We start from the raw sequence: 12,889 nt of genomic DNA, 5'->3' as shown, positions 1-12,889 counted from the left end.
TTAGTAATAGAGGTTGCCAGGGATGCAGCTTCTGGGTAACTCAGTTATCTGCCCCTGTTTGTGTAATAGCTATGTCTCGAGTGGGCTGTTCTATAAATGAATGCCTGCCACTGCTTCTGTAATGAGGGCTGCCTAATTCGGCAGGAGAAGGATGGTGTGTGTTTCGCGAGAGATGCTGCACCATAGGATTTACCCTATCAGCACTCTGTCCATACATGCCTTGTACAAATTACTCTGTTTTAAAGCTGTCATTATGGTAATAGACCCAATTGCTGTCTAGTAAAGCCATAAAATGTTTCCATCTGCCTGTGTGCTCCAGGCTCCTTAGCAAAGCTCATTACAACGAAAACCAGAGTTATTGCAGCCAGAGGTTTCCCCAGCGCAGCGTGAGTAGCCGGGCACCGGCAGGGAGCAGAGAGCTCCTGAGCAGCCCTGGGGTCGCATGCATCTCCCGCGCAGCCAGGTCTCACCGGGAATTACACCTTGTCCCGCTGTGGACACGCTCCTAGCAGGGACCATGCAGGGTTTGGAAAAAGCCGAGGACAGCAGCGTCCCCACGGAGCTCAGATTGTGCGGCGAAGGGATCCCGCCGAGCGGGCGATAGATCAGTGGGGGGATGCCAAACTGATTCGAGCCTAATGTTTAATCCTTGCTTGCAACGAAGGAAGCCTGTAATCCTCCAGGAGGATACACTGGCCTATCCTGGAGCTGTTAAACCAACTATGAGCTTAGATGTGTGGAGCAATCGGCTTTGCGCGAGTTTCCTGTTAACTTCCAAGAACTGTTGGGATCGGGCACCTAAAAATTGTGGTGGCTGAATGCGCAGCCGTTCCTGCTCCCTCCCTGCTGGCCCCTGTTGTATGTTACTGGGAATGAGCCGCTGCGGTGAGCAGGGCTGTCTCTGGGGTGGGAGAGCTCCTGGCAGAGAGGGGGGGTCCCTCCGCCGAGGCTGGATGGGGGTGGCAGAGGATGGGACGCTTCCCATCTGCCTGCAGCCCTTCGTGGGGATGTGTCTGAGCTCCTCTTTCCACAACGTGGCCCATAGCTTCCTGCACCTTTGCTTCTGCACATGAGGAGTGTGGAGAGGGGTTAAAATCACAAGGCTTGGGAGTACTCTGGTAGGGAAGTCCAGACAGGTTCCTTCAGTGAGCAGTGAGGTGGGATTTAAGAAAACAGCAAGAGAGAATTTTTCTTGGCTTTGTTTTCCAAAACCCCTGCAGCCAGCCATGCGGCATCTGCTCACCACTCATCCTCTGAAACCGCCTTTCCTTCGCCTTCAGCTTGTTTGCAGGTGTTGTCCCACGGATGGCAGCCATCAGCCTGGGAGGCTTCATCTTCCTGGGGACATACGAGAAGACTCGCCAGCTGCTGCTCTGACCCAGCCCAGCCGGTCCTGCCGGTGGCCGCCAAAGAGCTGGAGAAGCCGCCGAATTGGAGGAGGAGTCCGCCCGCGAACGCAGCCTTCCTCCGATCGCCCCTTCGCCGTGCCGCAGCAGCTGTTCAGCAGGCTGAGAGCTGCCTTCGCTGTTAAAGAAAAGTAAATCCTCCAATAATCCAATTTCCCAAACATGAAATCTTCCTGCATGGAAAGTGAGTGAGGTCATTGTGAGAGCTGTGCCAAAAAAGTAATGTTTTGGGGGGGGGGGTAAACAGCTAATTACGGTTGCTGAGAAAGGCGTTATTAGAACTCCTGCAGGGGAAATGTTTTTGCAAACCTCCAGATCGTGGGCTGAGCGGGGAGGCTGAAATAAAGCAAGTTTTCATAATTCAGTGGCACCTGCCTCATAACGCGGGGAGGGTTTTACTGGTCGGGCAAGGGGCCGATAGAGTTACAGCCTGCTGCCCTCCAACAGCACTGAAAGTATTCCAGGTTGGGAGAGCTCTTTGTAAAAGACAATAATCCATTTGTTTCTGATTTGAGCTGTATTTGTGGAAGTTTATATTCCTGTTTATACCTACAGGTGCTCAGCAAGCATTCCTGTGTGGTAGCCAGTGCAGCTTTATTAATTAGACTCACATTTCTCCAGTAAAAGCACGGGCTTGTATTATTTTACAGCTGCGCTTGTGCAAAGACATGCAGCTCTGCTGCCTTTTGGTCTTCCTCCCTCAGCAGCTGAAGGAGCAGGAGGCTGGAAATGCTGAAGCCCGGGAAGGCAGGGCAGGGAGATGTGCAAGTTCTCCTGCTGGAGCACGAATGGATCCCGAGGGCTCTCAGGGGGCTGCTGGCAGGCAGAGCAAACCTCTGCCGTTGCTTTCACGTTAGAAGCTATAGCGGCCAAAATGGTGCAGGGGCGAGCTCGGTGAAAAGGCCTTTGGAGGCCGAGGGGCTCCTCGCGCGGGGGGCGAGGTGGTGGGTGCTGGCCGCCTCGATGCACCGCGAGCCCCCCATGGTCAGGCTCCAGAGGGGCGGCGGAGCCCGGCTTGTGCAGCCGTCGCGGCGGCGAGACCGTCGGCTTCGAGCCGTCGGCACTGCCTGCGTGCGCTTGCCGGTCCATGCGCGCTCCTCGCGGGTCATCGCGACGCTTCCCGGTTAACTGACGTCGTACCTGTGATGACGTGCTCCACTGGGGTGCTGTGATTTCACATTGAGGTGGTTCTCCTCATTAGGAAGATGTACAGGTGTAGGCGACGGAGAACAAATGCCAAACCAGGTTAGTGCAGCAACGGGGAGGGCACGTGTGAAGCCTGAGCACGGGCGCAAACACGGGCCAGGCTTACTTACTAAGGCTGGATGTTTTATTACCCTGTCATCCCATGACATAGTAATAAGACCTTTTTGAGGCCAAAAAAACTTAGAAAGTAATTGGCAAACAAGTAAAACATACAGAACAAAGGACATAATTCTTAAAAATAATCTTGAATTAAAATGGGGAATTTCAGCCAAGTCCCCTATTGGCTGGTTAATTCTACCAGTTTTCATGGCACGGTGTAGCAGTGCTTCCTGCCACTTTTAAGGTTGTCTCTTTTATGAAGTTTATATATAGCTGAACCAATTTTAAGGGCTTTGGGGGGTGGGGGCAAGATTTATTGCTCTGTCTTAAAAGCTAACTTATATTTTCTATTAAAGCTCTTTAAACACTCTGAGAGGGTTAGCACTGCAGTTGGTGCATTTAATTACTTGAGCTGAAAATAATCATGCCTCAGTCTTTGGGTCCAAATGCTGGATTGCTGTTGTTTTTACTTAACATTTGCATAATCAGTTTTTTTCATCACTGCTTTTTATTTAAAAAACTGAAAACCCAAACAAGTAGCCAAATTGTTTTAGCTGACGTAGTGGTGAGGGAGAGATGGACCCCAAGCGCTTCCCCTTCCTGCGTGTTGATGAATTGGCTCTGCACCCCAGACCGCTGCAGGAAGGACAAGGTCACCCGGGAATGGCACCCGGCAAGTGAGACTCCTGGCTGGTGGCCAGAGCCGTTCTGCACACACCGATTTGTCTAATCTGGCTGAAAATGACACTGTTAGTTTTGGGACTATAGGCGTGGGAAGACCTAAAAATGTGTTTGTTTCTCCCGTACTGCTTGTTTGCCTTGAGTTCTAGCAATGTTTTATTTCAAGTTTACCAAAAGTTGAAAAAAATTAATTTTAGCCCGTTACTGGGATAATGGAATAACAAAACTTGAATCTCAGACCAGGCACCAGCTCTTAAAGGCTCTTTCTTCTTTTCCACTTTAAAAAAATTGAACTCCTACATGTGTTAAGGGACTTAGCAGAGTAGTCTCAGAAAATCTGCTTTATGCCCAAAGTTATAATTTGGAGGAGGAAATACTTTTTAAAATTTTTTTAAATATACAGAAACTGAATCGAGATTTTTAGTTAAAACAAGAATTCAAGCTTATCTCCAAAGCTGCCTCTGGAATTTCCATACAGGGTGGGGTTTGAGTTTGAGAAAGCTAGAGGTGTTCACAACTGCAGCTGAGTCTGGTGCTATCCTGGCCCCATTTTTCTTACATACTTACACACACAAGCACACACCCCATCTGGTCTGTTTTCAGTGCCAAGATAAGGGTACTTGCCAGATACTTAAGCAAGCTGATATATTAGAAATGTATTTTTTACGAGTTCTTTATTCCATCTTTCAATACAGCCCCCAAATTCCACCCCATCCTCAAGTCAGGCTGCCAGAGTCTCCTGCTGATTTACAGGATGGCAGGTTAAAGTCGTGAGTCTGATTTCATGAGCCAGTATTTTGGCAATTAGTCTGCTTTTTTGTCAGAGAAAGACAGAAAAGAGTATAGCAATGGGTTAGAATTTTATTTAATTTTCAACTGAAACTCCCAAAAGCTCATTCTCAACAAAACAGCTGTAATATTATAAATGAACCTTTATTAAAGACACTTCAATGCCATTTGTTAGACACTTCAATATCTTACATGTTTTTCAATGTACAACATTGTACCAAATTTTCTAATAAATAAATAACTTTGTACACAAAAGTAATACTTCCTCTTTCACATTGCCTCTTAGAAGCAGCAAATTCACATATTTAGTGGAAGTCATAACATTAGCAGTTAACTTTATTCAGAAACATTATTTTCCAATGTTAATGTGGCAAATATGCTTTGTATCCTGCAATGGTGATGACATTTCCGCCAGTAAAATGAGTCAATTAATTCATTCCCATCTTCCCCCTGTCCCCGGTTCCACTGTTTTCACCTTGCGAGTTGGTTCCGAAGCATACTTTTCCCTTCAGTAAAAGGAAAATTATGCTCGGTTTATAATTCTCTAACATCCATTTCCTTTGCTTTGAGTAAACTTGGCACTCAACATAATTAGCCACCTGTCTCAAAGTGCAAACGTGTCAACAGTCAGGAACTGATACAGACAGGTACCTGGCTGAATTATGCCTTGCTTCATCAAGGTCAGGTTCAGCTGGCTCGTCGACAGCGAAACGCGCCATCCGCTGCTGGGAGGCAGCGAGCGGTCCCTCCCTTACTGGAGGTGGTGGCTCCTCAAGGGAAGGCTGGACAGGACCAGCCTGTGATAAAACAAACGGGCACCTTTGTCCTGATGCAGGGCAGCACGTAACTGCTTACTGAAACCCCACAGGCACGGTAGCACTCCGGCAGATCCCGAAGCGATGGATCCGAACGGAGAATTAAATGTTTCTGCCCTTATCTCTGATGCTTGTTTTGAGCCACAGCACTAGCAAAGGCGGATTTCCACCAGACTCGGCTTCAGTGGAAGTGGCATTTGAGTTGCTCCTAAGGAAAAAAAAAGTAACAAACCCCCCTAATAAACCTTCCCCCAAAGTAGTCATCACCAGAGTTAGCAACCTTACGTTAGCAGAACTCAAATTACAAGTAACTGGAAGGGAGTCCTCCATCCACAGGTACCAACACCAACAGAAAGCAGCCTTTCTATAAATAAAAAGCATCATAGTGAAGTTAGAAGTGACAAAGATCTGTTTGACCAATGTGGGTATTTCTTTTTCCCCAATTCATGGATGAACTTAAAAGACCACATAAAAAAATACTTGGGACATTTCCATTTAACAGAGAACTTCCAACGATAAATAGACAGTTTCCCTTCTAAATGAATGTATTTCTGAATAGCCTAGAATTGCTACACAAAGAAGCATAATTCATTTGAAGTGGGTATTGTCATGTAAAGAGTCTAGCTGCAGATGGGGGTAATGGTGTTCAAGAAGAAAGCGTAATATTGTGTTGCAAGAAAAGGAAAAAAAAAGTATCAGATGAATTAACGGTACAGCTGTCATCTTAGGAGTGTGATCTTAGATTTGTTGTCAAAACAGCTCTATGGTTTCAAATCCGCCCCCCTCCAGAACAGATGTATTTTTTGGGTGTGAAAATGCACTATACTGGCACAGGTTATTCCTTCTGAACAGGGCCAGGCTGTGTATCATTATATGCACCTTATACAGGTAAAGCTGCAACCATTTGGGAGGGGAAATCTCTGCAATTAGCTCTGTAGGTCATCAGTGCTGTAACAGCATATATGGGCAGATAACACCTTCTGCTGCAACGGTTTTCAACGGTGCAATATATGAGACCACCCCACAGTTTACTGCGCGAGTTATTTACTTTGGTAATGACTGCTCACTAATCACGACAGCCTTTTTGTCTGGTTGTTTTAGGACTCTGCACTGTTGCTGAATTATTCGGTGCCTCTTGTGTGGTCCACTAATGTATCTCACAGTTCAAATACTAATTTTTATGCAGTTTTTAGAAATAATGGAATTTAAGTTCTTCCACCAACAGGAAAAAATCAGGTTGCTATGTAATTCCTCACTGCATGTGTTTTTTTCCCTATAAACTTCATTTGAAACAGTTGAAGATCTCTGTTTAAATGTGTCAAGTGCAATAAATTTCAAAGGGGAAGGAAATTTGTGCTAAGTAACCCAATTGATACTTGATTTAAAGGAACTTCCATTGAAAAGAGGACAATCCCTTTGGAACAGTCTGGCTTTATGAAGTTCTGCTTATGCATTTAAGGCACCAGAATTATTTCTCTCACAAAGTTTAACAGCAACCTGATACTGAAAACAATATTGCCAAAATTGTAAAATTTCACTCAGTTTTCCATGCACTAAAGATTAAAATAGCCTCTGTAAAAGATATATATATATTTTTATATATATATATTTATATATGAAAACTCTTATGTACAACTGTATCAAATACTTTTCTCTTTACACAATAATCCCTTGCATTTATGTGCTTCATATGCAAGTCAACTTTTGAACGCTTCATACTTCTCAGGGAAGTTTTAAACTATGTACAAACAGATGACGCTCGAACAGGAGTTTGTTCCCCATACAAGCTTGTTTCTCATACCTCAGTTGTTTGCCTTTGACAGGTCATCAGTTCAAGATTTGAGGTAGAAGTAAGTAGCCTATATACTCTGTGCAAAAAAAAAATAAAATAAAAAAAATTAGCACGTTTGTTAATTTGCACATGGCAGTCTGTCCTCTCAGTCCAGCGATCTGTTCGGTGGCTTCAACTCATGAACGGAGTCGCACAGCTTGGGCACGTAGCCGTTGGACAGGAGAGCCTGTTTCACTCCTGCTTCGCTCTGCAAATCCAGTAGTGTTGGGGAAATTTCAGGAAGCACGTTCAGTTGCTTTAAGGACCCTCCTGCTGGTGAAGCTCTCACCAAATTAAGGTTGTTAAGCTCTGAAGGCTTTGCTACTGCTTGTGAAGAGCCTGCAAAAAAACAAAGAACCAGCGTGGTTAGTTGATGCCAGCGCTTCTCATAAAACCAGCCCTGCCACTATCATTCATGCCCTTGAGCCAGTTAAAAAAGCTGATAGGAGAAAACAGGGCTCTGATACAACTCAGGCAGTACCTATTGCAGCGGGGGAGAAAAAGACATCCCCAGGGAAACACGTACCGTGTTTGTCTGCAAGCAGCGGGCTGGTCGTGCTCACAGGTCTTATTCTGTCGTGGTTGCTGGGGTAGAGGGTCCCATCTGTTTCCATCCTCTTGCCGCTGGCAATCCCGTTGCACGGCTGAGGATGAAGAAGGCTGGTGCCTGCACCCCTCTTCCTATTTCGTTCCTTGCTGCTCAGTGCGTTTGGGTAGTTATTATCCATAGTCTTAAGGCTCTCAGAGTAGTACTCCGACTCCTTGGGGTAAACATGGACATTCATGCTGTCCGTGCTGCCACTGCAGTCCGTGCACACAACTGGCAGGCCATAGCCTTGAAGGGAGGAAAGGAAAACGGCAACAAATGAAGATTAACCAGCTGGAAGTTGTCAGCACTGAAGCACACAACTTGCGGAAAGAAAAGGCAGCTCTGTTTAGTTCGTCTGTCCCTCAGCCGTGTGGGAATCTCTCTCACGAAGTGATACGGACATTTCCTTGTTTTATACAGGGCTAGTAAACACCTGCATTTTTCAGAGCTCTGTAGCTGTCACTAAAGGTAGTTCCAATTAATAGGTTTAGTTGGTTGGGTTTTTCTTACTCCAAAGAAGTTATGACTTGTTTGTTTTTTGGTTTTTTTTAAATGAACTGTGCATTTATTTTCTTTTCCAGACTTTCTAGTCAGGGTAGAAATAGAAAGTGAAACTTTCCTGTACCTGCTTTAAAATACCAAGTTACCTTTCTTATTTTTGTGCTGCTGCTTTACAGGGATCACCGTCAATGCATATTGTTATCTTACGATACGTTATTACGGTTAGTGGTAATAACAGATGAGCGGAATTCAAAGCAGCAAGCAGGAAGGAGTTTCTAAATGTTGAAAGTTAATTTCCTTAGTGCACTCGACAACTTTCCATTATTAAACTTTACAGTTTCTCCTGGAGAGAAAATTTGTTTCACTGGCTGTTTTTCTGTGGATGTTACAATACAGCATAAGAACAGAAACCCCATCCTAAAAATAGAAAAGTATGAGTGTAACACCCAAGAAATTGGCAAAGAGCAGAGGCAGGTGTAGTGCCCAAAATAACCTTTAAATTTTGAAAATTTAAAAAAAAAAAAAAGCTCAGCTTTGAAGTTGATAGCCCCTTTAAAGAGCATGGAAAATTTTAACACCTTCAGTCTGAAAGTGCTCTCACATTTTAGGAATAGCTCAAATGAAAATACTGATCAACCAGCTGCAAGTAATGGCTATCGTGAGCTTTAGTCTGCCTCTTTCTGACGGTTTCTCAAATTCAAACTACCCAAGCTTGATAGAGGATCAAAGCAAGCAGGAGAAAGTAAATTTACTGTGCTCACACCTGAGAATCATTCTGAGCTTTTTTTTTCTGAAGGTAACAATTTCTTGTCTTAATGCCGTCTGACTTGGAGGGCTTTCTGATCTGTACAAACACAAAATACCTTTCCAGATTAATGGGTTTTGTACCTGTCTTATCTGGAACAAGCATTCCATCAGCCATGTCTTCAGTTTTCCAAGTGTCTTTATTATAGCTGATACACAGCTTTGGCTGTCTACAACCTACAGTGGGAGCTTCAACATCTGGACACCTTCCAGCATCAGTCTGACACATACCTGTAACAAACGAACCATCTGGCTAAAGATTACAACCATCTGCTCTCAGTTAAATGACTTGTTAGTCTTATTTCTACTGTAAAAGCTGCAAAAGGGAGAAAAAATAGCAGTGGAGATAATAGATAATTTTAAGCTAATGGTTAACAGAATAAATGCTGTACAATCTCAGGAGAATCTTCGTTCAGAACGCTTAGCCTTCCCTTCCTAACGTGCTGTGTTCAAATACTGTAAAATCCCAACATTTAATTTCTAAGCCTGGAGGCAGGGACAGGCAATGCTAATGTATTTTCTAGTAGAGCTTAACTATGGGTAACTCTGGTGCCAAAAAACTAATCCAAAATTAGCAAAAATACAGTCCTGAGGGCCTGACTGAGCAGTTTCTGAAGCCGTCTGCTTGTATGAACACTGTTATTACTGGGAGAGGATAGCTTTGTGAAGTGAAAGACAGATCCTTGTTCTGCATAAATGCTGTAGCGAGAGAATTACATTATGAAGATCTTTCAGATAACTCGTAACAAGCACAGAAGTACTTTGTACTGTGACTTCTAGCTCCTCATATCAAGTTTAGATACAGCACTGCAGAAAAAATAATTAAACCAGTTCTCACCATTGCTGTCTATGTGCCCGTTAGGCTGTTGGTTATCTACTCTGATGACTGCTTCCTGCCGGTCAGAAAGAGTCCCTTGTGAAGACAAGTAGCTTGGCACGTCAGGAGGCACAATAGTCTCATCTAGAGCAATGGGAGCAGAGAAATGTCAGTTCCTAGTAAGATATAAAGGCTTCTGTTTTCAAAGGCATGTAAAATCTCATTTTCAAGAGGGATTTGGGACCAGATCTGTAACTGGTATTTTCTGTAAATGCAATGGAAACTGAACAGCCTTAATACTCCATTCCCCTGGGAGGCCCCACTCCTGATTTTTCAAATCTTAAAGCTGTGAGATACAATGCTGATAAAGCCATTTTGAGTGTTTGCATTTGGCATGGTCAGTACAAGGTAGATGGAGGTGGAACTGTCTCTTCAGAACAAGTAAATCGCTCCTTCTCCCCTGAAATTCAGAGTACCTCATTTGACTCAAGTTCTCTGTCTCCCAAAGTCACACGTAAAAGACTTCTGGAAAAGAGGGTCTTTGACTCACTTAAGCAGGCAAGTAGGTCTAAACCCCTTAGCTATCCTTGGCTTTCTCCATTTTATATCAGCAATTTCAGTTTCCCTTGTCACACAAAACCAAGTGAAACTCAGTTATGCTAGGCATGAAGCCCTAGATTTTCAGGACTGAAAAAAAGGGGGGAAAAAAAAAATCCTGCTGACACATCACACTGGTCATATGGTATTCCAAGACCTCCTGCCTAGCCCCTGTCTTTAAAATCCTATGTCGTACTATATCTAAAGCTAAGCATAATATAGGAAGCCTGCAAATCCCAGCAAGGCAGGGAAGTCAGGCTGGTTCTTCCATACTTGCATTCAGAGGCTGCATAACGATAAGGGCAGGAGAGTTTATTCTCACTGCAACACTTACTTCAGCACCAAAATATCCCCTTTGAATGTCAGGGGGATGCAATAAACCCTACTTCTTCCCCCCAAAAGTGAGGGATACCCCTCATCAGCAGGGCTACAACAGCTCTTACAGGCAACACGGCAAAAGAGATGCCAGCTTCTAATTTTTCAAGTTTTGAATATGAAAATATAGATTCCCAAGAAGTAAGACAGATTACCAGCATCATAGACATAATCCAGACTGTCTCAAGCATTATCATTTATGGTCATGGAAAATCAAAGTAGCAAAGCAGTGGCTGAAGGTACTGCCAAGTGGAAAAGTCCTTTCTGAAGAGCAAGCCAAGGGGAGAAAGGCAGCTCTGAACATGCTTCAACAGGAAGTGAAAGCTGGTTCCAGCTTTGTGAGCCAAGAGAACCACTAAGATAAGCCAACTGCTTTTCCAGTGTGATTGTGTGGCTACCTGATGGGCCGATTCAGCCTCAGTGGGAAGTCTGACAGCACAAAAGGTTAGAGGAAGCAAGCCTTAGCAGGAGACTGGAGCTACCTGTGTTGGTGACGCTGTATTCTTCACTCTTCTTCCTCGTCTGGTAGATGATGCAGACCCAGACAAGAGACGTCAGCACGATACTACACACCACAGCGATGGTGATGATCCCCACAGTGGTACGGTCCTTCCTACAGCCGAGAGACTGTAAGATGCTCACGTGGCTGTGTGCCCGCTCTGTCCCCACAGTGTTGGACATTTCACAGGTATATTTCCCAGCATCCTCCAAGACAACATTCCTAACGATCAGCAGCTGGTTGCCAGAGGTGAAGTGATGCCTTTCTGTCACGATCAGGGGCTGGTCACCTTTCAGCCAGGTAATGCGGGGAGCTGGGCTCCCTGTGGCTTTGCACTGAAGAGCCACAGTCTCACCTACGGACACTACGTGGTCTTCCAGTGGATGAATCAAAGATGGTGTCTCTGCAGGAGAATAAACACAGAAATTAATTCTTGGGGACAGATTTAACAGTATTGAACATAACTGATGTTCTTGCAGACAAATACACAGCAACACACTACGCAGTCATGTGCCCAGGAGCATGGCAGCTGCAAACCACAGCAGATCTAACAATCACAACCAAGGCCTTCCCACAACCAGTTGGTGTTAGTCTTCCCGACAAAGAAACCCCAAGAAGAACAAGGGGCAACGGCTGACACACATGAATTATTTCATAGGGCAAGAGAGATGGAGCGCAATTTCCTTTTGAAGTAGTTTTCCCAGACAGCTAATAGGATGGTTGGAGGGGCTTCCTTGGCACAAGAGTAAATGCGACTTACGGCTCCTTCTCTTAATTGCCAGGGTATTTTTCATTAGTTAACTACAGTGTAAAAGAATGAAACAAGACTAATGCAGAGCACTGCCTCTTTGTCCCTTCTGTGTATCTGCAATTGCTGAAGAGCTTGAACAGCAATCCCTTCCAGTTCCCACTTTCAGACCACTTGGTCTCTTGGGGCACTAATGCACCTTACCCAGCACAGTCAGGGTGGCGTTTGCAAGCACAGATCCCGCAGAGTTCTGTGCCGTGCAGCTGTAGACACCCATATCTTCTATCTTCACATCCGTAATGAAGAAGACATCATCGTCAGGCATGACGTGCATGCGGCGTTCTCGGGCCGCAGGGAAGTCCGTGCCCCCATCTTTCTGCCAGGCAATTTGTGGGGTGGGGTGTCCTTCAGCTGCACACTCCAGCCGTACCATTGTCCCTGTCCGGCTGGTGACGTCATGGGGAGTTTTGATAAATGAGGGCAACACTGATAAAGAAAAACAAGAAGGAGGAATGAGCAGTTCCCTGGGGAAAACACCATCTTCTGGGCAGTTCTAACTGTTTTCTTTCCTAGGCAGGAGATTAATATGATAATTACCCATAGGCAAGAGGATAGCCAAGCTGCTTTTGCAGGATATATCTAAACTGCTGGGGACTAACCCCGTGTTTCTACAGCACATACCGGTCTGCAGCATCCAAGACCCTCCCCCTCAAGATCATTAGAGCCGGGATCAAAGCTAATTTTCTTTCGCGATTAACCTGGAAAGAAACCCCGTTATCTCTCCTACGGAGAACTTCCAATCACTACGGTCCCTCTCCTTTGTATCCTTTTGTTTTTTTATTTGCCCATTTCTTTGGGCAAAGACTCTACTGGAAGAGCAAAAAAGAGGCAGCTAAAGCTGTCAAGAACATGCTGAAGTGCTTGGCTGGATGGCAGCCATCACAAGCCTGGCATGTGCTCCTCACATGGCATCTCTCAGCATCCACTGAGATACAAGCAGCTGGTGTGAAGAGGTTAAGAGCTCCTCACCATCGGGAACGGACCCTCAGGAGTAACTGCCTGCCAGAAGTGGGTCCCAGAGAATTGTACCAGCTCAGACTGAGGAAAGGAATGAGAAAGCAGCTTCCTACTC

At 45.1% G+C, this 12,889-nt stretch overlaps 2 protein-coding genes across 7 annotated transcripts in view; one reads left to right on the top strand and one right to left on the bottom strand.

Annotated features, from left to right (window-relative positions):
• The window catches only part of SLC25A26 (solute carrier family 25 member 26), an 88,924-nt gene extending 87,158 nt beyond the window's left edge, over positions 1 to 1,766 (top strand). For all 6 annotated transcript variants that reach the window (XM_069811904.1, XM_069811902.1, XM_069811901.1 and 3 more), the window contains one exon: positions 1,281 to 1,766. In XM_069811904.1, coding sequence (XP_069668005.1) covers positions 1,281 to 1,541 — 261 coding nt within the window. In that variant the 3' untranslated portion in view covers positions 1,542 to 1,766. The remainder of the gene's footprint in view (positions 1 to 1,280) is intronic.
• A 2,467-nt stretch (positions 1,767 to 4,233) lies between these two features.
• Positions 4,234 to 12,889, bottom strand: part of LRIG1 (leucine rich repeats and immunoglobulin like domains 1) — a 95,777-nt gene continuing 87,121 nt past the window's right edge. Inside the window, 6 exon segments of the mRNA XM_069811900.1 lie at positions 4,234 to 7,166; positions 7,354 to 7,662; positions 8,806 to 8,970; positions 9,560 to 9,682; positions 10,993 to 11,412; positions 11,962 to 12,243. Of these exon segments, the coding sequence (XP_069668001.1) occupies positions 6,934 to 7,166; positions 7,354 to 7,662; positions 8,806 to 8,970; positions 9,560 to 9,682; positions 10,993 to 11,412; positions 11,962 to 12,243 (1,532 nt within the window). The 3' untranslated portion in view covers positions 4,234 to 6,933.

This window comes from Haliaeetus albicilla, chromosome 24 (assembly GCF_947461875.1).
Source record: "Haliaeetus albicilla chromosome 24, bHalAlb1.1, whole genome shotgun sequence".
Classification (NCBI taxonomy): Eukaryota; Metazoa; Chordata; class Aves; order Accipitriformes; family Accipitridae; genus Haliaeetus; species Haliaeetus albicilla.
The sequence above is the reverse complement of the archived record's forward strand: the minus strand, read 5'-3'. Positions and strand labels throughout refer to the sequence as shown.